The 24140-nt window shown below is 38.2% G+C and overlaps 1 protein-coding gene across 2 annotated transcripts in view; it reads right to left on the bottom strand.

The window, feature by feature from the left end:
* spon1a (spondin 1a) overlaps nucleotides 1-24140 on the bottom strand; it is a 61907-nt gene that overhangs the window by 14295 nt on the left and 23472 nt on the right. For both annotated transcript variants that reach the window (XM_063881846.1, XM_063881845.1), the window contains one exon: nucleotides 2808-2872. In XM_063881846.1, coding sequence (XP_063737916.1) covers nucleotides 2808-2872 — 65 coding nt within the window. The remainder of the gene's footprint in view (nucleotides 1-2807; nucleotides 2873-24140) is intronic.

Below are 24140 nucleotides of genomic sequence, written 5' to 3'. Positions count from 1 at the left end.
CTGCTGCTCCTTCGTGTAGAAAGGAGCCAGTTAAGGTTTTTAAGGCACCTGGTTAGGATGCCACCTGGCTGCCTCGCTAGAGAGGTGTTCCAGGCACGTCCAGCTGGGGGGTGACTGAAGGGCAGAACAGGGACCAGGTGGAGGGATCAAACCAGAGTTAGATCTAGTTTATGTGGCCAGGGAGAGGAAAGTTTGGGGCCATCTGCTGGCAACTGCTTCCAAGATGACCCGACATGGGATAAGCAATGGAAAATGGACAGATGGACGGATGGATGGATTTTGTATTGCTGATATAATGATTTAATGGGCTTGATTTATTCATCAAAAGCCTGTGTCCTGATACGTATGGATAGGTGATTAAGTAATCTTTTTTTTTCTTGAACAAGCATCCTTCTAATACTCTGGGTAAAAATCCAAATATATATTTCTTTCTATTACGCATTGGGTCTTAGAAGAGCTACTGCTGTAATATGTGTCACAATGTCTATCACTTATTTAACCTAATTTTTTCCCATCTTTACTCTCCTATGACATTTCTGCTGCTAGACCTTTGTTCCTGAAATTGTTTTGCTCTTTCTAGACAAATAAAATTGAGAGCAGGTTTTAGATGAGGCAATAACTTAAACAAAGAACCAGTCCTTCCTTATTCTGCATTGCTTTCTTTCTCCCTGCTTCTTTCTCTTTCTGTCTTATACCCTTTTATCAAAACAAAGTATATTGAAGGCTTTAATTGAAAAACATCTGTTTTAAACAACTGGATAGGGATGATGAGACCCTTATTACGGGTATCGCATTAGGCAAAAGTCCCTCTTAATACAGACATACACCAAAAAAGCACAAACATGAATATTTACAAAGCATTAATATCTCACATCAGAGTCTCACAAACACATCCTACTTTTAAAAATGCTGACGTCAATGTGCTTCTATGCATTTTTTAACTGTAAGGCTAATTAACTCTCTCAAGACTCTTAAGACTTAACCAGTTATGTCTTCCAGCTCGTTGGGTAAAACATGGACTGTCTTGTAGATATCAATACAAAACTGCCTTTCCTTCTCTGGCTCCAAATCAACGTACTTGTTCTGATGTGCTGTACAAAACCACTGTGAAACAATTATTTGGTTGCATGCACAGCACATTGAAAAAGCTAATTAGCGAATATCATTACTTCTATTCCTGTTTTCTTGCCTTTGGAGAAATAAGTCTTAGCCCTTGCTGAGGCCCCGTGGTTAAGAAAACAACACTGCATAGGCGTTAACCACTGAACTCCTTCTGAGCCAGCTGAGCCAACAAGCTTCTTGTTTTTCTCATGAATAAGAGATTAAATGGCTCTTGTGAATCCAGGGGTAAATGAACATAAACACAGTGCGTTTGGTGTGGCTGGCAGTTTCAGGGCACCTTTGAGTTGGGTTTTCACTGATCAGCAAGCTCTGGGCCCAACGAACTTCTTATCACTGTATGTGCTGACACTACTACAGTTTCTTGTTGGTGAATTAATTACTATAACATGGCTTACAAGCTGTTGATAATATTTTGGCCAATCACACAGTTTGGATGTTTTATATAAATGTTGATCGCCGTATTGCATTAACTTGTTTATTCATTTTAACGTCATATGATTTGAAGAATGCTTAAAATAATCCATCACAGTTGCCATAAGAGGAACATGCTGAGCCCTACATTTACTCAAAATAATATTGCCACCAAACCATAGACCTACTTTATAACAGGTGCTCTGGATCAAGAGTGATTAAAGCACACAACAAATTCCCAGCAGGGGTCATTGAAGAGAAGAAGAGGTCATTGTAAGCCGAGACTCCACATATAAGCAGTCTACTGTGAATCAACAACTCCTTTTCCTACAAACTACTTATTATTCCTTTTTCATATCATGACATCAGGACTGTATGTAAAGGTAAGATGCTGTGATTGCTCTGTGATTTATCCTGTTGAGGTATAGCTTATGTTGTCTTTTGTATTGTGTTTGTATGTGCACCCTGAATTTAAATCAAATTCACCTTTGAGGGAAATTTAAGACAACCTTGAACCTTGAACCATGAAGTGCAAAGTGAATCCCTTCTCTCTGATAGTGTCAAACCTTTTAAACGATTTAAGGAAGCAAAATGTGATTTGCTGTGTTAAAGTTTTGTAACTTTGCAGCAGAATCTTGAAGGGGGAAGCTAGATTTATTTTTCAATCAGTCTTTTTACTGATTTATTTGTACTGGATAGGGAAAACATTTGTTCTGGTGATTTACAAATGTTGATGACAATCTGATTTGAAAATGTAGATGGAGCACTATAATTTGGCTTGTAGAAATGTACATTAATTCTGTAACCCCATGTCGGTTGTGAATCATTTTATACAATGCTCTATAATAAAAACGTAATACATGCATGCATTAATTCATGGTACAATACGTACTATTCATAAGTCATGGTTCAATGAAGACAGCACTAGATGTTGAATATTAGGGGGTTTTAGTCTCTATGGTTTTAAATATCGTGCACAACATTTTTGAGAGATAGGAAACCACTGCAGTCGCTTTAATCAGAATGAAAAGAACTGAGGAAGATCTTGGAATCTGTGGCAAAACTTTATCAAGTTGTAAGACCATTGAAGTTAACTTTATACAGTCATTTCGATTGAACTTATTGGAAACTACTGGGTAGGTTGGAACATTATTAAATATTGAAGAGATGATTTTCAATTTGTATTCACTTTTCTGATTAAACTTGCAAAACCAGCAGCGCAGTCGGAACAAAATGTGACGTCAGTTTTATGATAATCAGAATAGATCACTTACACATTGAGTGGTTGCCAGGCCGGCCACTGTGCTTTCATTTTGATGACTGTCAGGACATCATCACCCTAAAGAAGAGAGACAGACAAAAGACACAAAAACTGAATCTCATTCCCCTCAAATAATCCACACTTCACTCTTGAACCATCCTGCTTCACCGCTAAATGAGTTTTAAAAAAATCAATGGAAGACTTTTACACAATATGGTTCATTATGGTCAGTGGATAATGATGGTTTTTGTGTTCAAAGATTACACTTTTCCACAAGATGAATTTCTGAATTTGCCTCTGCTAAAGTTCATCAAACTTCAAAATGCATTTTCACAGTGAGAGGGTTCAAAAGATGTGCTATAAGGATCACCCCTTAAATGATTGAATTATTTGATTTAACTTTAACGTTTTACGACCTTCAGAACATTAACATAGCAACACACAGTTATACATTTACACCTCCTCTGTACAGGCTGTGATTTGAGCATATCTGTTCGTTGTTTAGGCCCACTGCATGCCTTTGAAAATAATGAAATAATGTCAGTATAGCCTTGAAAATTGTAATCTAAATGAAAATATGTGTAAGTTTAATCAGATGGACTATATTTGTGTCCATTCCCTCTCAATTTTGTCTCTTATTCCTCCTGCTGCTTTTAATCAGCGAATTTCTCAATTGTTTACTATTGATGCTGCTGCCAAAGTTAAAATCTGCTCTCCTCTCTGCTGCTGTAAGCTGTCTTTTTATGCGATATTGTTTCAACATTTCTCCTCTTTCACCTTCAGCCTTCTCTTTATCTCATCACCATCACCATCAGTGTCTAGACCCCATGTCCCCCAGGTTCCTATTCTACTTGCTGATTCACCATCCTCTTAAAATAGTTGATGTCCCAATGGGGTCCATTTGCCAAAGACTAGTCCCATTTTTCATCCTCTAGTGCACATGCCAATAAATAGTCTTTTACTTAAATAAAAACAGATTGAAACTGGTGCACATGTATCTGAAGTGATAGGGAAACCTGCAAAATCAAGGTCCAGATAAAGGACAACAATGCCTTCAGCACAAAAAGAACAGGTGTCTTTTTTTGCTGCAGTACTTTTGTAAAAGATGACATTGTATTGTATTGTGTTATCGTGTTTAAACCCCATTGGAAAGCATTTTTTTTTTTTTCTTACGAGCAAGCTTAGTGTTGACAGTGGAACATATTAGACTGCTACAGATATAGTATGCATGGGATGTACACGTAAGAAGATGAGAATCTATCACCGGAAAAATGAGCCCTGCCAGTATATGGATCAATCAAATGCACAGCTAGTCAAAAGCCCACAGAGAAAAAGATAACATGGCCACAAATGTACTCCTCGGGCAGTGTAAAACAGAAAGACAGTGTTCAATTTTCATGCAAATGACTATCTTTCTTAGAAAAAGGTGTGTATGCATATTTACTAGGTGCTTAGTTGCTGCAATGACTTCAGAAACTCTGTCCTGTGGTCAGAAATAAGTTTTGTTCCTGTAACCAAACGACAGCACACCCAACTCTGGTTCTGTGTTATTGAATTGCATAGCAGGAAATCTGACAGGCTGATAATAAGCACAGCAGACTAATCCTATTTCAGATTCAAGGGTGTTACTGGTGGGCTGTGCCTCTGCTAAGGATTTAAATATCATATCTTTGTGCTTTTTGCATCGTTCCACAACCCAACACAGTACTGCATTCTTAGGAAAGCTTTACACTTTCGAGTAAACATTGCAGTCACTATTAAATCATTTAGTGAAGCACTTGCAAACTTGAAATGAATAGCAAGTAAAGTGTGACAAAAAAGTCAAGGTGCTCGTCTGGTTTCTGTTCCTGGTTGGATTCAAACTCATATTTAAAGCAGTGACAGTAATGCCCCTTCTCAAGTAACTGTGGATAAAAGTACATTGATAGAAAATGTAGTTTTTATAAGACCAACTCTCTCCTAAATGTGATCTAGGACAGAATCACTCACCATCCAATATTCCTGGCTCAAGGTAAAAAGAAACGAAAAAAGGTGAGATAAAGAATAAAGCTGGCGAATATTGCTGCGAGACCTTTAGAGAAACAGATATCTCACAACCAGCAGCGTCAAAGACGGTGACAAGGATAGTGAGCAAGCCAAAAAAACACCTTCTCCAATAATTTTGTCTCTTGGCAGCCATTTGCAGAACAAATTGAACTGTCAAGATGCGACTCATAACCGCTGAAAAGGACACATTTCATGTTCTGCACCTGCAACCCCAGTAACAACATCACAGTCTTCTCATTTTCTCTCTCAATACTTTGCTCTTGAACATCCCAAAAATAACTTTCTCTAAATGGCTTAATACACAATGGGAAGATAGAAATGAGAGAATGCATTTCTCCACTATGAAGTGGAGAGAGGTGTGTGGATTTTAAAGTGCAACTCTGCACCACTCTGTAACATGTGTTTCTTTTTAGGAGAGAAAGCAGGGACTCTTCTCCCTTCGTAAGTGTCAGTACATCACACGGGTGTGGGAAACTCCTTTAATAGGTATCAGGTGGGCTAATCTCATTAGTTAATTATCACAATTATCAGCGAAACGCAGCTTGCTGTGGTCATGAAAATACCACAGGAACCCTTACTTCATAAACATAACTAAAGTGTAGTAAATAAGTAAACTACAAGTACAATTTTGTAGTTTGTAAATATTCACAATAAGCATGATCCAAAACATCCCAACACGAGTGTCATGCTTAAGCTACACCACTATAATCAGCCATCAATCACACAAATGTGTAGGATGTGTAAAATTCTAACTATGCATTATACTGTACACTTACAGTAAATTGTACTACATTTAGATAGAAGCACACACATGTGCAAGCCTCCAGACATGCATCAATCCCTGTGTCCCAGTTCAAAGATCCCTGACTTACAGAGACTTAAACACATTATTTAAAGTTTTCCTTAAAGCTACTGCCGTATGTGTTAAGCAACACGTATGTGACCTTTTGTTACTTTATAGACTTTAATGAGAAAAAAAAAAACACAGATCAATAATCTTTTTGATAGTTTCAGTCAAATGTAAAAAGTGACGTAGCCTTCCTTGAAAAACATGAAACAAGCTTTAAAGGGCTACGTCATTCTTCGTATATATTTTTATACATAAAAAATCACCCAAGTTGAGTTGCCATATTAGCAGCAACAATACTGTATGGATTAAATACAACTTAATTATACTAGTTAACATACGTATGCCTCGTTAAAAAAAAGGTAAAGGAAAAATACTTTGAATGCAGACTACAGCATTATTACTTTTCTGGTTCTGTACAAACATTTGCAAATAATAGTGCTTTACTGTCCTCTGTTGGATGATTCCTTCTATAAGGGTTTGAATTTGTATCCTTCGAGTAAGTGCATCCCTCACATATAGCTGTGCTGTTTCCCTCTCAAGCAAAGAAGAGTCCTTCCATTAGAGATAAATATCAAAGTATGCTGCCATAAATTAAATCACTTTTGGCACTTGGCACAACTTTGCTTTTGGGTTTAATGACTGGTAGTGCAGACATTTTTTTTCCTTAACGACAAAGTGTGCAACACATCATTACCTTGGAACAGAATCCCTGGACTCTGAATGCATTTCTCAATTAACAAGTGTGACTGGGCTTGCATTCCTTCAAGCAATTACACCATTAAATGCAAGATATACAAATAGAATAAACTTGCCGCCTGTTTATTTAAGAGTGACAAAGAGCACCTAGCACAAGAATGTCATAAAAATTAGAGAAATTAAGCCGCAGGTGTCTGAGTGAGAGCAGAACAAATCACACATGGAACAATTTGACAAGCTGTCAACTGCCTATGTGACTCACTTCTGCCATACTGATATCTTAATCCAATAGATGAAATTGACATTCACTTTCAATATGATTTATAAAACCATCTGATTCCCCTGACAAAAGATAAGCTGTTTTGTACACAACAGCCAAAATTGTCAAATGAATTGCTTCAAAGTACATAATTTCTTAACTTCAAAAGGTAACTCCTTTTTTCTGTCCAGTGCACCTGTAATTGTGCTGCAAGAAGACTGTGAGAGGTACTGTACACTTCTGCATCTTCTCTTCATTTCAAAACCACAAAAGAAGGTAAAGCACATTATAATATATTCCATTAGCCATGTTCCTTTTTGCAAACGACTATGTCTATGTGAAGAATTTCATTTGAAAAACATACTTAGCTATTTTAAAAACATTATATTGTTTCTTACAAAATGTGTTTTATTAAATGTTTTGTGCACATAGGGGCCACCATACTTTCCCCAGAACAGTAGCTGAAGCATATTTTGGTTAGCTGTTAATTGGACATCTTACACCAGTAATTAAAGTCCTCCCACTGACAGTATTATTTCTAAATCCACTCCCTACTTTTTGTCAGAGGGAGGCAGAGAAGGATGGAGTTTGAAAGATTAGGAGTAAGTAGACCTTCTGCTGCTCAAATGGAGTGTATTTTCTTCTAATGACAGGGATGTGTTTCAAGCGGAACCCTATTAGCAATGTAACTTGTTACTTGCTTCTCCTGCCCGGCACACACAGTAGTCATCTCCTTCTGCTAATTTAATATCAAGCAAAATCAAATCTATAATTCTGTTGCATCCTGTATGATGGCATCTAAGGGACAACCTCTCAGCGAGTCATAGGGATAGGCTCAATAAGTGTATTTTCAAGATATATACTTTAGTACGGCAAGCTATTACTGATAAAAACACACACAAGTTCTCACTGCTTTCACATGTCACATCTTCTTTTGATTCCTCATTGTTTAATTTAAATACTAATGTATTCTTTGTTTTAGCGACCAAATGACACAACTAGAATAAAGCTCCTTCAAACTTGTTTTGTGCTGCCTCTGTGCTTGAGGCATGATGCATTAAAATGGTTATTTGTTTCTCTTGTGTTTTGCACTCCGGTCAGATGATACCTCTGACATTCTTGTTTGTCATTTGGCTAGGAATCACCATTATTTGTTTGATTTCCAGGAATGCAAATCAGTTTTTCTCTTTCATCATTGTATTGATGCATCAGGTTGTCCATCACAATCTCGGTGTCATTAATAACTGTCAGCCGGACACATCTGCCCATGTGGACAAACACCAGGGCTTAAATCACAGAATACAAAGTGTGACTTATTAAAATATTCTGTACCTAAACACAACATCTGCTCAAAGTAATCTCCCTATAGTCCAGTGAAGCTAGTGCACATTTATCAACGTCAGGCAAGTTATTTACTCCTGATACAGTAGGTTTAGTTTTTTTAATCCAAAAGTCACCTTCATAAACTGGGTATTGTGTGGCAAAATATTTAAAGTACAATATTTCTATAATTGTCCCAAATTTAACACAACACAATTGTATGTAAAAGTAAGCAAAATTATATTATGTTACCCATGAATGTGGCTTGAATTAGACAAGCAACATAGTATTAAGTGGCTACATCAGATGTCCCTGGTTCTGGCTATTCCAAGCACTTTTTACCAATTTTCTACAAAAATAAAAGGTGTACAATTTCATATTACTGTAAGTATATCATTTTGATTTGAATAATTGTTGATTTTAATAATACCCAAAGATCCAGAGCATTACATGTCAGTCTTTGTCTTTGGTCTGAATCTCAATGTTTCTACCATCATGAAGGCCGATACTATTATTTCTGCTCTGCGGAGCAAGGAGGGCTCTCTGAGGAGACATGAGCGAGAATACAAGAGACCTTCGCAGAGGACTTTTACAGGGCTGACCAGCCCCTATATTGGAAATCTTGTGTAAGGACGTGCTGCTTATTTGACTGATCTAAAACAGATAACAACAATGCAGTTTTGCGGATCTGGATATAAGAGGTGGATCTGTTCATTAAAGGTCTGGTTAACAAAATAAGTTAATATTATTTGAACAGAGCGAACAATCAAAAATCCCCATGGAATTGATCTACGCTGAGTGACAGCTGATCAAGCCGTGCCTACATCTGGGCACTGCATCAATGATTTACATTTAACTATCACATTGTTATTGATCTGTCTTTCAACATCTTGAATTTTCTTTGTACATATTATGATTGTATCATAAATTATCATTCCCACCCAGCCCAATGGTTCAAAGAACTGTCCCTTTCTGCCCACCTTTGGACTCATTTTGTTTCTTAATTGTTGATTTTTCATGTGCTTTAACCTTGAACACTGCAGTTCAGCAATTAATATTCTGAATGGGTCCGGTATGGTTTGGAATGAATATTTACATTAGGGCTAATTGTATTATGCAAAATGAGGCTTCTGCTTGATTGGTATTTGATTTTGCTCTTGACCTTTTAAATAGAGACACTATGTGCTGGAAGGGAGGCCATTGTCATTGAGACCTCTGAACCCCTGAGACCAAGTCTATCCTGCTGGGGTAAAATAACCCTGTCTTAGTCCCTCACAGTGAGGAGATCAGCCATGAAATTGGCTCAAGGCGGGCTCAGGGTGTAGTCTTTGAATACTGCGGCAACAAGATAATACCCAAGTAGTGAAAAGTTCTCTCATTGGCATTTTAAACCTTAGCAACCCTCACATTGTTTCCTTTTCTTCCAGTACCAGTCTCCTGTGCTTCTCTGGGAATACATTGCTTGACACTTATGCATCATGAAAGTTCGTTACAGGACAAAGTGAAACGTTTTTCTCACAAAACTATTTCTAGAAGTTCCATAGCCTTGGCATTCATTATTTCTGTTATTTACTTACATGTATGAGGCACTGGTTTTGATCAGATGGTTATCGTAAACTAAATGGAAGTCCTTTGCAACAGAAACTCAGCCTGAATTTGAGTCCAAAGTATCTTGATACCCATCCCAAATAGAACAATGGTGTAGGAGGAATTACCGTTATTGCTTTTGCAATGCTATTGTTAGGAAATGACTATGTATGCAATGTGTCATTCCTCAGTTGTTATCAGAGCCTCACCAGAAATAAACTCAAAAACACTGACACGTGTTGTGTTGTCTTTAACACAGGTGCTGGTTTGGAAAAAAAAGCATGGGGGATATATTATTGTCAGTATGCATATTAAGCAATGTGAGTGTATGCATTTCCATTGGATCCGTGGGATTTGTGGCTGTGTACATGTTGATCAGCGCCTTGCATTGACAGGGTTGCGAGATTATACTGTATGCATGCTCATGCATTAATTGGCTTTCAAATGCCAACCTGGTCATACAGTGTAAGGGATTCTGCACATCTATGTGGAGAAGTACTGATATCGACGCAGAGCACTTTGTCTGCTATCAATTACTGCAGAAGATCACAGAAGATGGTTGCTGTCAGGCAAATAGGCTCATATCAACCATATTTGCAAGTGAGGCAATAACCAGAGATGACATTATCCTAGCAAACAGCAAGAAGGTATTGTGTTGCATCATCATGTATTGCTGACAATTCAATGACAGATACAGCATAAACTCACTTATATATTGGTTTAATTATATTTTTGGAAATGCTATTTAGGAGATATTTAGAAAAAGAAGAAAAAAAAACATTGTTCCCCTTATTTCTCTTTTAAAACCATGAATACCAAGAATTGTTTCAGCAGATCTATAGGTTGAAATCAGTTCTGACTGCACAAGAAAGCTTTTCTGAATACACACTATGTGAGGAAGTACAGGGAATACTAAGAGAGAATGGTGCAACAAAAAGGAGTGCACTCTGCCATCTGCAGCTAAAAGTAAGAATACTTAGGTTGTTGTGGAGATGTAGGTGTCGTAGTTTGATCATATTTTGGCCTGCTTGTTATGAATTTATTTAGTTACTACATTTTGGTCCGGGGTGACTAAAGAGGTCCACAACATAAATGTGTTATTGCTTATCTTTCGACTACACCGGTGTATTTTAACCTGCCTCTGTTTGATATTCAGGGAGGCTGTTCCCCCAAATAATTATCGTTGCATACATTCACATCTTCTTCAACATCTTGCGCTTTCTCACTTGATATGTGTGTGTAAATGTGCTTTGCATATATCTCCTGCATCCGCTGTAGCACATAAAAGTGTGAAAAATTAATCATTTGTTTTTATTAGCAATTCTCATGTTCAAAAATGACAGATAATGCCATAATTGTATTTTTGTAGTATTTCTTAATGTGCCGTTGATGGACACTGGTAGTTTAGATAAGACAGCATTGACAGACAGGAGAAGAGTGGACCATTAAAGAAACGAGGGCCTTAGGCAGCAAACTACTTCTTTCGTGCATTTGTCTTCTTAGAGAGTCATTAGTGTCATAAGTCTAGTTTGATCATTGGAATTACTAAAAGGCAAAAAAATGTTGAGGGTGCCATTCTGAATTACACTATCAAGCCACATCTTTCTATTTCTATATTTTTGCCTGAGAGGATGATCGAGCTAACCTCCCTGGAGAGGAGTATCAACCTGGTAGAGAAGAATGCAATTATCTCAAGAGCACAGTTAGTTTTATATGCCATTGTTGAGAGAAAACAAGGCCAGCTGAGAGACTGATTTGTCTTAAAGTCTGAAGGCGGAAATCATTCAGTCATGAGAAGAGCAAGGATGGTATATTGATCACAAGTACTGAGAAATGCAGTCACTGACATGCACGTGTAAGATGTTCTTGCTGAGAGTTTCGAAGATGGCAGGCCTCAGATTAAATGAACCCCTGTAGTTGTGCACTGCAGACAAATTCATCCAAGTGCATGTTGTACAACACCATTATTCAACTAACATCTTTGCTAACTCATTGGAGACCCTCTACTCTAAAGGTCACTATCCTCTCTAACAGTCATATCAGATTCTGGTCACAAAGCAGCCCTCAAATTAGTTTTATATGACTATTGACACTTTACAAATAGAAAGGAGGTAGAAAAGGAAGGAAAAATAAAGCTGCAAGGCAAAAAAAGTGCAATGATAGCATAAGAAAACAGCAATAGCACATAAAAGATTACACATGTCAGCTACAAAGAACATAGTGTTTTTGAAGAAAGATGCATCCACAGTAAAAGCCATGTCATACTACAAATGTCATGGAATCTTTGACAAAGAAAAACCTCTGACAGAAAAAACATTGTGACCTGCTGGTGTGTGGGAGTACAGCTATTGACTGAAAAAAACAAAACCTGACAGTAAGTGTTAGACTTACTAAGTGCAAAATACTGTGCCTGAGTAATATGTGTGTAAAGTGCAAATGACTCTGAGTTATTCAGGACTAAATAATTCAGTAATAAATTAACCCTTATTAAATGCAGATTGAAACATGTGTCACTAAGCCTGCAGCTACACACAAAAACAAAGCTGTCATTCGAGGAAGCTAAATATTATGACCTCAAGGTCGTAAAAAATATGATTTAAATTCCTTTTTGTTAACTTTTATCTGGACTTTTCGTTGAGATTAGCTGGATCACATACACTGCTTGGCCAAAAAAAGGTCACACACTCTAATATTTGTTGGACCGCCTTTAGCTTTGATTATGGCATGCATTCGCTGTGGCATCGTTTCCACAAGCTTCTGCAATGTCACAACATTTATTTCTGTCTTCCATTAATTTTTCGCCAAAATCTTGCATTGATGACGGGAGATTCGACCACTGCGCAAAGTCTTCTCCAGCACATCCCAAAGATTCTCAATCGGGTTCAGGTCTGGACTCTGCGGTGGCCAATCCATGTGTGAAAATGATGTCTCATGCTCCCTGAACCACTCTTTCACAATTTGAGCCCGATGGATCCTGGCATTGTCATCTTGGAACATGCCCGTGCCATCAGGGAAGAAAAAACCCATTGATGGAATAACCTGGTCATTCAGTATATTCAGGGAGTCAGCTAACCTCATTCTTTGGGCACATAACGTTGCTGAACCTAGACCAGACCCACTGCAGCCAGCCCAGATCATAGCACTGCCCCCCACAGGTTTGTGACCTTTATTTGGGCCGGGCAGTGTATAATATTTCTACAACAATGGAACATTCTTCTTTTTATGGTGGATGTAAGTATACATAAAGTTCATATGATTGGCTTAAAGCCTCCCAGTATGAGACTCAAGGTAATACGGCGGACACACGGTATATGGATTCTTTCCCACCAGTGAGTCCTGGAAGTTAGTTTGTTTAGGTCACTCTTGAATATGTTTTTACATTTTTATTATGTTTGCTCAATCAAACAACCCCGCTTATGTTTTGAAAGAAGATTATTGTAAAAAGATCAGCGATTCATTTCCAGAACAGAGGACTGCTTGAATCTATTAGAGAAGACACATCATGCGGTGCAGATGACATACTCTCTCATCTTGGAGGGAAAAGATATCATATTGCATGAATAATTTCGATCTAGTCCTGACAAGCGCAGTGAACCTTCATTTGCAATGCTTGATTTAGCATTTGTAATTCCCTGTTAGGCAAGAAACGGCATTTAAACTGGCATTGTCGCAAATAGGAAATTGTTAGGAACAGAGTCACGGTGTTAATATGGTTTAATATTGCTTGCTTGCTCCACTGACATTTGTAATGGTTTAATTTGAATATGGACGGGAAGGCAGTCATACAGAAGTCCATGTGCTTTAACTCTACAGAATAAGCCAACAAAAGCTGCTTCACTGAACAAAATGTTTACTTGAAATAAAAAAATGGTGTAATGCAATAAAATACAGGAATTGTGTTATGATAGTGATATATTTGTGTTTGCAAAAACACTACAAAATAGTGTCAAAGAATGACTGAAGATTATATATTAGATGGGGATTTGAGGTGGAAACATTGATTTTACATTAAAGCTGAACAAAATTATGTGACTATAGATTTCGCAAGATAAAGACCAGAGCCAAGGGAAAGTTAATGGGTTTTTTTTGTGGGGTATTGATAACCATAAATAAACCCAATAAAAAACAGTGAAAGGAACCACTAAATAGATTGAAACCTACATTTTCAATGCAGGTATCCATGCAGACTGTAAGGATCGTTTGCTCAGTGGTTTATAAGAGTCGACTTACATACATTATCACAAAGTGTTAAGGGAAAATATATTTAATGTGAGGATGTTGTGATGGAAAAGATAATGTGTCAGTACGTTACTGGACCTGGTTTATAAACACCTTGAAACCACACATCCTGTTTGCTGAATTTAATCTGCTTTTAAAACCCAATAATCCAGGCAGAGGCTTTAGGAGATGAATATCAATAACCAGCTAACACTAAAGATTAATAATGTGTTATCAGACAATTATCATCCATCTGTGGAGTTTGCAAATTAAAACCCCTCAAATTAAAGAATTAATTAAAATACTTATATTTGAATATCAGTAGTGGATTGGAATTCACTTTATTTGTGGGGGTTTTTTGGACAATTTTCTGGAAATGTGGACAAAAATATGGCAAAACATTTGAATGGAGAACAAGCATGTGTGACATATACTATATAATACGTAAAAAATGCTCCTTCATTCCTAGAAACACATAGAGGAAAAAACTATGTTCTATCCCCCTAAGTTTCTGTGCTCTTGGTAAATGACTATCAGGCGTCACTTACCACATTGGCAGATGATACAGCATTGGTAAGATTGATGCAAAGTAACAATAAAAGCAGTTACAGATTTGTTAGCTGAAAAACAAAATCAAACTTTTTGATACCATCAAGGCACTAAAAAAGAACTTCAAAAAACTGTGATTTGGATCAGTACAATTGCAGACCTGTAAATACCCGGCATATACTTTCTTTATGAGGATTAGCAAGAATATTTATGAAGATACAAATCCCAATAAGGTTCATAAGACTTTCAACAATAGCATGCTGTGAAAGACCTTAAAAGAAAAGACAAACAATTAAAAACACTAAGGTATTCCAGCAAGAGCTCAAACATTGGTTCCCAAAATTACACAGCGTTCAGAACGACTCAATAAATCTCTGGTGAAGGAAATAGTTTCTGATCCATCTTAACCTTTCCAAAGTGAACACACCACCCTGCCAAAGGCTGCCACTGCAAATCTGTCACTTGAAAACAAAAAGCGATGTCACATCATTTATTCCAACACGCATTCACCTGTTAAACTGTGAATAATAAATGAACTGATTACAAATCAAAGGAGTTTTCGTGACTTCCATGCTGTGTTGGATTGAGGATGTCTGCTTCACTGCTGTCTTTCATTTGCACTTTAATGACTGTTTAATGCCAATGTTTGTGTTTTCAAGACCAATGCCCCCGGGACCCAAGATAGATCCTAGAGTAACGATGATGCCGATGGTCTTGCCCAACAAAACAAACGAGTTAGGACGGATTGCTGGGTTCCCAATGCAAATTAAACCGTATAAGCCTCTTTAATGCCAACAAAGTCACTCTGACACTCAAGCCAAAACAGGGAAGAGAAGGCTTTTGAAACTGCCAAAATAATTTACACAGTTTCCAAAGATAAATGATAGTAATGGCTATTTCCAGCAGAGAGAGGTAACATCCCTTCACTCACTGCAACAGCAAGAGCGTATCCACATGAAGCAGAAACAGTTGGAGCTTGTGACTGTTCCAGTTCCTTTGGAATATAAGTCCCAGCACTTCTTTTGTATAATCATCATACTTAATATATCATCAATGCTAATTAACATGCAAATACCTTCGATATTCCTCATTAATATTATTGGAAAGTACAGAGTTAATCATAGATAAGACATCCATGTGCTTTGTTTAGTATTTTTTTGATTGTCTTTGTTTGTATTTATCTTTGTGTCAGAAAGATTTAGCTGAGCCCAAAGAGAGCAGAATGCATCATTCTGTATTCAAACTGGTCAAACTATTCCCCCACCACAATTACATGAAATTAAGAGCTGGTCTAAAGGAGCCTTTTCCCTCGGTGAGATAGAAGCTCCTCTGATGTTGTAATCAAAGTTCTGCCCAGGAGTATCTGATCTGCCTGTCCCAGCACGTACTCCAAACTATTAATAGACATAAAAAATTGCTTTGAAATTCCAATGGGATGCAAGCTGGCTGTTATCAGTGCTCAGTGTTAAGGCTTACACAGCCTTCAGGTGTTAATTAAATCTCTACTGACATACCCATATCCTGCCCTGCAGAATAAACTGCAGTTCAGATACTGTATAGGTGAAGTCACTTCAGTCACACCTATCATGCTCAAAACAAGATAGAAGAACATCCCGCGGGCTCACGGGGAAACGCAGCGACATGGGAATCGTCCGGTCTTAAAGGCAGATGAGTTTGTAAGCGCCGATTGCTTCTCTGGAGAGCTGTGAATTGATTTGCTGACCGTGGTTGTCCTCGGTGGCAATCTCTGAGCCATACAGCACAGTCTGGAAGCCTATAGTGCTGCCTGGCACACTCATTCATCAAGCAGCCGGAGCCATTATACAAGCAACTCCAGCAGACCTGGGCCCAGGGCGAAGGGATATTATTAGAGATGAATTGAGGTAACTGCCTTTGATGACCCAGTTCAGGCCGTCTGTCGCTCTCTAAGCTTTCCTTCCGTTTTGCTAACTTTCATTCTTACTTTCAGAATCCTTGCCCTGTAAGGAGGTCATTGGCCATTGAGGCTAGATGTACTGCACTGCAGAGTGGGTGATGATCCTGAAACTGCCCACCGCTGGTAAGAAAAAAACTATTCTACCAACTCAGGCTTGGTTTTCAAATTAAAGCCATTCATAATCCATTCATGCATTTATATCATCACAGACACTTATACATCCTTATTAAAGCACTGCATCACGAACTGCTATGCACCAGAATACATAATTCAGTCCAAAACTCACCAGAGACATTAACTCAGCATTACCTCCAAGGGGAAATATCAAAACAAAAACAAATGCTAAAGGCAGAACATTACTCTGCATACAGTGTGCAGGAGTACAGCAACGGTAAGAGCTATATCTCTCTGTAGAATATACAATGTTACGTCATTTACCATATAGGAACTATGCTGTAGTTTATGGATGTTTAGGAGAAATGACATCTATGGAAGCATTTAATATTTAATCAGAAACATAATCCAACCTTAAAGGTATATTAGGTTTTCAAATGAGTAAAAGATGTGTAAGTTTACCCAAAACACTGTCCCTAAATGGTGGGTGATTGCAGTTGTAGGCAGTATCAATATTACATCACATTTAGTTTAACTGACGCTCTTATCCAATATTTGCATCCAACCATGATAATAAGAATTCAAAACAGCAAGAATCCTGCAAGTATCTTCAAAGGACTGTATGTGCTTGGGAATAAGGTGCTTTGGATGCTGAAGCTGGTACCTACACTATACAAACATTTTAAACAGAAACCACAAAGCTGTATTTATAATGTCAAACTTTCTGTACAATACAATTAACCACATACCGGCGTCACTGCTCCTTAAAGTCCATCATCCAATATGAAGCCAGCCTAAGCTGATAACATAAATGTCTTGTTTTTGTGAGTTCTTTCTAGAAGCAGGGAAGAATCATACCCACAGAGTAACTATTATTAGTGTTTGGGTGCTCATACAGAGAGAGGGGAGACTAATGAGCTTTTCAATGCATTTGAGGCAAAATAATGCAACATTAAAAATGACAGATGCTGCACTCAAAGTAATGGAATAAGCAATAACCTGGAATTAGCAAAAGCTGTAGCGGGACAAAAACAGTGTTTCTGGATAATAAATCATTCTTCCCGGCTCTTGTGAAAAGCTATTGTAGAATAATGGTGATAGTAACACATGATTAAACTGTTTACAATAGACAATAGAAAGGTTGGTTGGATGGTGCTTACGAATATTTATCAAACTAAATTTAAGAGAAAACTTATACAACTCTATTACATTTGTATTGGATTTCTGGAAAATATTTATATGGTTGTTTCTGGATGCTCTGCTATGTCCTTTACTGTCACTCACATTCTTTCTCCTTCCTATGTTCGACCCATGCCTAGGAAGACAGACTCCAGGTCCCCAACCTACCAAATGATATGGAGATTGCACTGAATCGGGGGCCTCAAAGCCATGGTCTCATTTACAAAGGGACAACATATCAGGTACCGGAAGCAGATTTGTCGAGGCCACCTCATGAATAAAAGATCACAAAGGTTTATAAGGAGTGTGTTATGTATTGAGCTGGCCTTGATCTTATGAAAGCCCTAAAGAAGATAAGGAAGGTCTCTAGTCCATATCCCAAAACCTCATTTAGGAGATCAGCACTTCAGCTGTCGCTGTGACCTCTAAAGAGTTGCCACTGTGAATACATTTAGGAGTATTTGTGTAATGTTTTGCTAAATGTTAATCACTGTGGCTACAGATTAAAACAGATGGAATATAAATATAATGAGTCCTTAATCAACACAACCTGTTTACAGTTGAGGAAGCATGTGAAAGGCAGATGGGTTCATACATAGCTTTCTTTAACCATGTCCGCACTATGTGCACCACTCCGGCATCTTCATATCTGCTCCACTAAAGCACTGCAAGTGATAATTCTGCATATGTACTATAAGTTCATTCTAATACATATGTGGCCACCACTCCACATTCTTTGTGATTGCACGCTAGAGCAGTTTCGACACTATCAGCACAGTGACATAACAAGTGTGAAATCTAAAGTGAAATTCAAAAATAAATAAATAGAATAACTCCAACCATAAATAATACATATGAAAAGGTAAACACATGAAACACCACAAGAGATGCTTCAATATCCTTGATAATAACTCAGAAAAGAGGAATATTTCCCTTGGAGACAACAGATACAAACTGAAAACAGCCCAATATTTAGCATAAATTAGAATTTCACTAAACTGTCTCATCTAACACTTACAGGAACTGACAAATATTCAGAGAAAAGTTCTGACACTACCAAATAAGAAAAACAAGGCAAGTATATAATCTGTGAATGCAATGCACTAAACACTGAAGACTGGAGCAGTGTCCAGTCTGCACTCCTTTACCTGCTACTACTCTGTAACTGTCTCTGGACACTGGGATGGTTCTATCAAAGCTGCCCCCCGCCGAGGTGTCTGAGGTTTCAGAATAATCCAGCTTTTCCCTTTGACTGTGTGTGAAGCTTTAAGTCCTGAGTCAGGACTGCACTAAGGACTGGTTTAGTCAAAATGAAGGGCCATAAACACACCACAACACAAAAAGGGAGTAAACATGCACATGCATGAATAGGCAAACAAATAATACCAAAACACATACAGTACCATCTAAAACCTGCAATGACGCTTTTAGTATCTACACACCTCTTTTTTAAATTACCACATTTCCTCAATAATGAGAAAATAATGAACACAAAGTATGTGCATGTGCACTAAAAGTTACACAGGCTCTAACCAAGGCACACATTGGCTAGCTCTACCCAAATGTATTTCATGATGAGCTTGCCTCGGGCAATACTGCTCAATTTCAGCAATCATAATAACAGTCCTGGGAACCAAAGCAGGCATTAAGGGTTTTTGAGAGCTTTGTTTTTCCAAACAGGAATATCTCTGCTGAGCTCATAAAGCTGACTTGACAGGCCAAGGGAAAACTGCCAATTTAAATTAAAGAATTACATTGTCTTAAACTTGGGTATTTGCTTCTTCTTCAAACAGACATCCAAAAAGATACCCACGAATCATAATGTGCATATGAGTGCTGAAGCAAGGCAGAAGAAGCCATGGGGCTCTTATTCCCACTGAGGTTTGGCATGGCGCATCATGGCTTTACAAGGCTAGGTACAGATGTGGGATCAGGACCTCACCCACTGGGAGGCCTGCATAGAGCTAATTGCTATCCCCATGTGGCAAACCTGACCTCATGCAGTAGCATGCGCGTAGTAAGATCCAAAGGGATACGAAGACATTTCAAATGGTATTACGAATAGGGAGAAGAGAGTGAAGATACACAGAAAGGTAGAAAATGAGGCTGTAGCTAAAATGATATGATCATATTCTGCCTCTGTGTGGTGTACACAGGGTGGTATTAGCATTTTGCTTACATTTTAAAAAATCCTAATATTAGACAAATATTATGATGATTGTAAAATTCTGAAAAAGTACATTTGTACCATTATTTAAAGATTAATACAAGATTTGCAATTTAATCCACATTACTTTTTAAGATGATTACACCCCCGGTAAAGATGAGGTAAACAAGTTCCCATACTCCATGACTTAAAATATCGTAACATGGCCGAGAAAGGATTAAGCTCACACGCACTCAAGAGGAAAACATCTGACCCACTGTGAATCTTAAGAGCGTTTACCCCCTGCCCATAAACAGCTTGACCCTTTTCAGTAAGCTACTTGTCATACTGGAAAACCACTTAAATGCAGCACAATGAGGGTGTTAAGGTATCAGTATATTGTCTCACTAATACTAAAACTCTCTTGGGAGTTTTTTCATAATAAGTTATCATGAGTGACACCCCTTCATGCAAGATAAAAGTGGGAGAATTTCATTGATGTTTCAAACACACTCTCCACATGTGCTGCTATACAGTAAGCCCAGCCACAAGATAATTAGTGGGCCAAGGAATGAATCAAAAGGGGGGGTTGAAAGACCAATTCTGAATGGCATCAAGGTGAATACCTGTTTCATCTGTCGTTGTTTGATGAGAGATTGGATCTCAAAAAGACGTGAAAAAACGTAATGATGCTAGGAAATAACTGGACCCAAGTTAATTGTGCTGTTCACCAAAAAACCCAGCTGCATGAAACAGGTTCACATTCTTAAAGCAGGTGATTGGTATGATAAAATAAACCAGTATTATTTCACTTCATCCTTCACTTGAACACACACAATCTCAGAGTAGAATATATTTTCTCCAGACATAAGAAACTCTGATAAGATGTATGGCCGGTCAATTCTAATACAAGAGATAATTAAAAATGTGCCAAAAGACACAGGGGGAATATAGATGTATGTGCAGTGAAAAGTGGTTGTGTACAAATAGAAACATATACAGGTATACTCACCTGCTCATTCAGAGAGAGTCAAAAACCCAAAGGACCCTGCACATCTATTATTCTCTGCCCACGCTCCTGACTTCAGGCCTCCCACTAACAGACGGCAGACTTTACTGTTACTCACAAAAACTCAAAAGCAAAATTATCATCTCAATCCTTGTAAAGTGCAAAGAGAGAGGAGCAGAGGGAGAAATAATAACAAAGAGCTGTCATTTTCAATAATACTTGTTCTTCTTTTGCTCATCATGAAAACTGGATGTGCAAGTCATCTTTAAAGCTCCTCGCAGGCTGTGAGAAAGCTTTCGCCCAGATGCCGATTTGACTGTGATAAATATGTAGCAAAACACATTCAAATCTTTCATGTTCAGAAATATCCTGCATGTCTCCTTACATAAAAAAAGGAATATATGGGTGTGCCTGGAACACTTGAATGATCCAGAAGTATCATTTGCACATGGGTCCTTGTAAAAACAACAATAGATGCTAAACAATATAATAAGGACCGCAGCTGCATCAAGTGACATAGATCTTCATTTCCTGTCATTTTTCTGTAATGTCTATTTTAGCCTGAGTTGTGTTGTCCCTCCTCTGTAGCCCAGCTGTGTAATTCAGCATAATAGAGGATTGCGTGAGCGTCCGTACTGTGCAATAATGAAAAACGCCCCACGCTGCAAGAGGAAATAGAAGATTTCATAATCCGTCCGAGGCCTTGGCCCTGGTCGCTGGTCCATGGAGAGAGTCTCATTAAAACTTCTCATTAGCGACACACTGAGCTTCTGTAATGACTGAATGCATATACAAATCACCTCAGACATGAAAGGAGGGACAACAACAACGCACCCAGGCTGAATCCCTGTGCTGCCAAGTCCTCTGATAAGAGCATTTGTACTTGGCAAATTGAACAGTATTGTGAAGAATGGATACCCCATTACATTCAGTAACTCACCTACTCAAAATACTGTGCACTAAACCTCATACCTAATCAACTGTTTAACCAAATATCCTTTCTAAAAGAGGGACTCCAAACTATACACATTTGATCTGCATCTCTTGTGGAAAGCCATCATAAATCAAATCAATGGGCCCTTTCGTCTACTGCCCTGTAAATGTGTTCTGTTCATTTGAATATATGAATTCTTAAAAGGGTGGTAATGGTCACACTTACGGTGTAATCTCAGGCCCTTTCAGTGTGATGAGTGGCATGGTGTCATGATTGCTTGTGTTTGGTGCAGGGTTGCTGAGACTGTGTGGGCTTTTTTTGACATGCAATCATATTTTTTATTACCCGCCAGTCACATAGTAAGGACTGAAATGAGTGGGCCAAACAGCATGCTTCTATGGGAAGGACAAATTAAAGTCAGCAAAAAACTGTTTTTTCAAAGGAAGTTTTAAGAATAAGCCTTTTGCCACGGTCCAGTGTAGTTTTGCAGTTTAATAAAGCTATGGTTTGAGAGATGTATATATGTCCAGAGGTCAGGAACATGCACCACACATCTGATGAGGAGTAACAGCAATACACATTGTGCAGCACTCTCTTGTCCAAGATCTGAATGGGTAACAAACTCAGATGTAAAATAAAGCCATCACACTCTGAATTGACATGAGCAAGATAAAGAGGGCTCTATGTATGTGTGTTTGGACACATGTTTGCACAGCCTGCATGCCTGCTTGGCTCTGCAAATGAAACTTTGTATGAACACTGTGATCAGTTCACCCCCTTGGCTGGAGTGGAGCCTGGGTATGAATATCAATTTTGAATTCAACGGTAGCTGCTCCCCCTGACGCCCCACCTGACACAAAAGAGAATCAGCTTTCTGTTTGTGTCAGCGTTTACCATGAAGCACTGCATGGCTCAAAAGAATGTACCCAGCCTCCTTAACCTCAAGGGCATTGACAGACTATGTTGTCTAAGTTGTATGAAGGTGAATACACTAAATGTGTGAGATAGTTGTCCAAGGAAACAAAAGATTTCTTAGATACAGGTATCAAACACCTAGTATTAACAACTTCATGTCATGTTTAGGCAAAATGACACGACAAATCTCAGAGCAATCACAGAACGCTAAGGCTCGGCGATATTTTGATATGATATTGATATTGTCATTTGGGACTGGTGACTAGTGACTACTATCTTAGATTTTGGATGTGAAAAATGTGTCTTTTACTGGTTTTGTAGTGATGTCCTTTTTCGGACATACCCAACAGTTTTTACCAAGCAGATATTTTAATTTATTTACAGACTTTGTCATCATGTTCACAGTACCGATGTTCAAAAAATATCATGGTGTAGATATGTTGGGAAAGTGCCAAACCTAGCATGTAGTAGCAATGTTGCTTATAAGGTAAGTCAACAATATTTGTATGTATGATTGTCTCCATATGGCCAACCCTATTTAACGTCTGTTGATATTCTATGTCCTCTAAAAAAACACTCATTGGCAACAAACAGCTATAAATGGTTCTACTGAAGCCGTGCTCAGAGTCTGAAAAAGGCTGATTTCTCATTGACTTTATTCAGGCACCGAAGAATAGCATGAAGCTTACTAGTATCAGACTAATCAGGGTTTGTATCGATCGCCTGCGTAATCATCAGCCTCTATTCATGTGTCTGGCACTTCAATATTGAGCAATTATTCTCTACAATCACACATTGAGCCACATCACATCTGGTGATGATATGATTGCAGGTGCTGAGTAAAATGCCTCACTTCCTTCTGTAACAAACAACATTTCAATTGTTGATATATGATACAATAGAACTGTTGTTTATCTTGTACCTCATTTTCAACCAACCTATAGAAAGCAAGAGGGTTGGCCCTTGGTTTATGCTACTGAATCTTTGGGTAGGAACATATAATCAATTGTGTGAGTAAATTTATTATCATTTGTGTGCTCCAGAAATAATTATTAGTTGACTGCGAACAGAGCAACATTCAATCACTAATGACTAACAAATTTGGTATTTTTTCAGCGCACTCATCTGACAATCTGGTCAATCAAATCCAGTTCCACTTCACTCTCACTTCTAATCTTAGAGCTACCACTTCTGATGATCCAGGCAGAAAGATGAGAATAATACAACAAAAGAGAGTGCTGTATTAGCAGTGGGAAGGCAGCAATGACACAGAGACCCCATTGCTCACACTATGCACTCATTATCTGCTGTGACTCCAGGTCTTCAATATTAGCCTGCAATAAGCACTCTGCAGGACCATCTGTTCTGCCAGCATGGGTCATTCTGAGCGTGAGAGAGGCAGTCATGGAGAAGAAGGAAAAACTCTGTGCTGTTTGTAAAAATAACAATGTTCTTTGTCGCAAAGGATGGAGAATGAACATGAGGAGTGGAGTTCACGATGTATGTGTAAAAATAACAACCTAAGATGCGGAGTATCGTGATAGCTGGGAAAGGAGGTAAAAAAGTGCAAGTGAGAGGGAAAATTTCC

The sequence above is a fragment of the Eleginops maclovinus genome, chromosome 4 (genome assembly GCF_036324505.1).
Source record: "Eleginops maclovinus isolate JMC-PN-2008 ecotype Puerto Natales chromosome 4, JC_Emac_rtc_rv5, whole genome shotgun sequence".
Lineage (NCBI taxonomy): Eukaryota > Metazoa > Chordata > Actinopteri > Perciformes > Eleginopidae > Eleginops > Eleginops maclovinus.
This window is presented reverse-complemented; position numbering and strand designations above follow the sequence as displayed.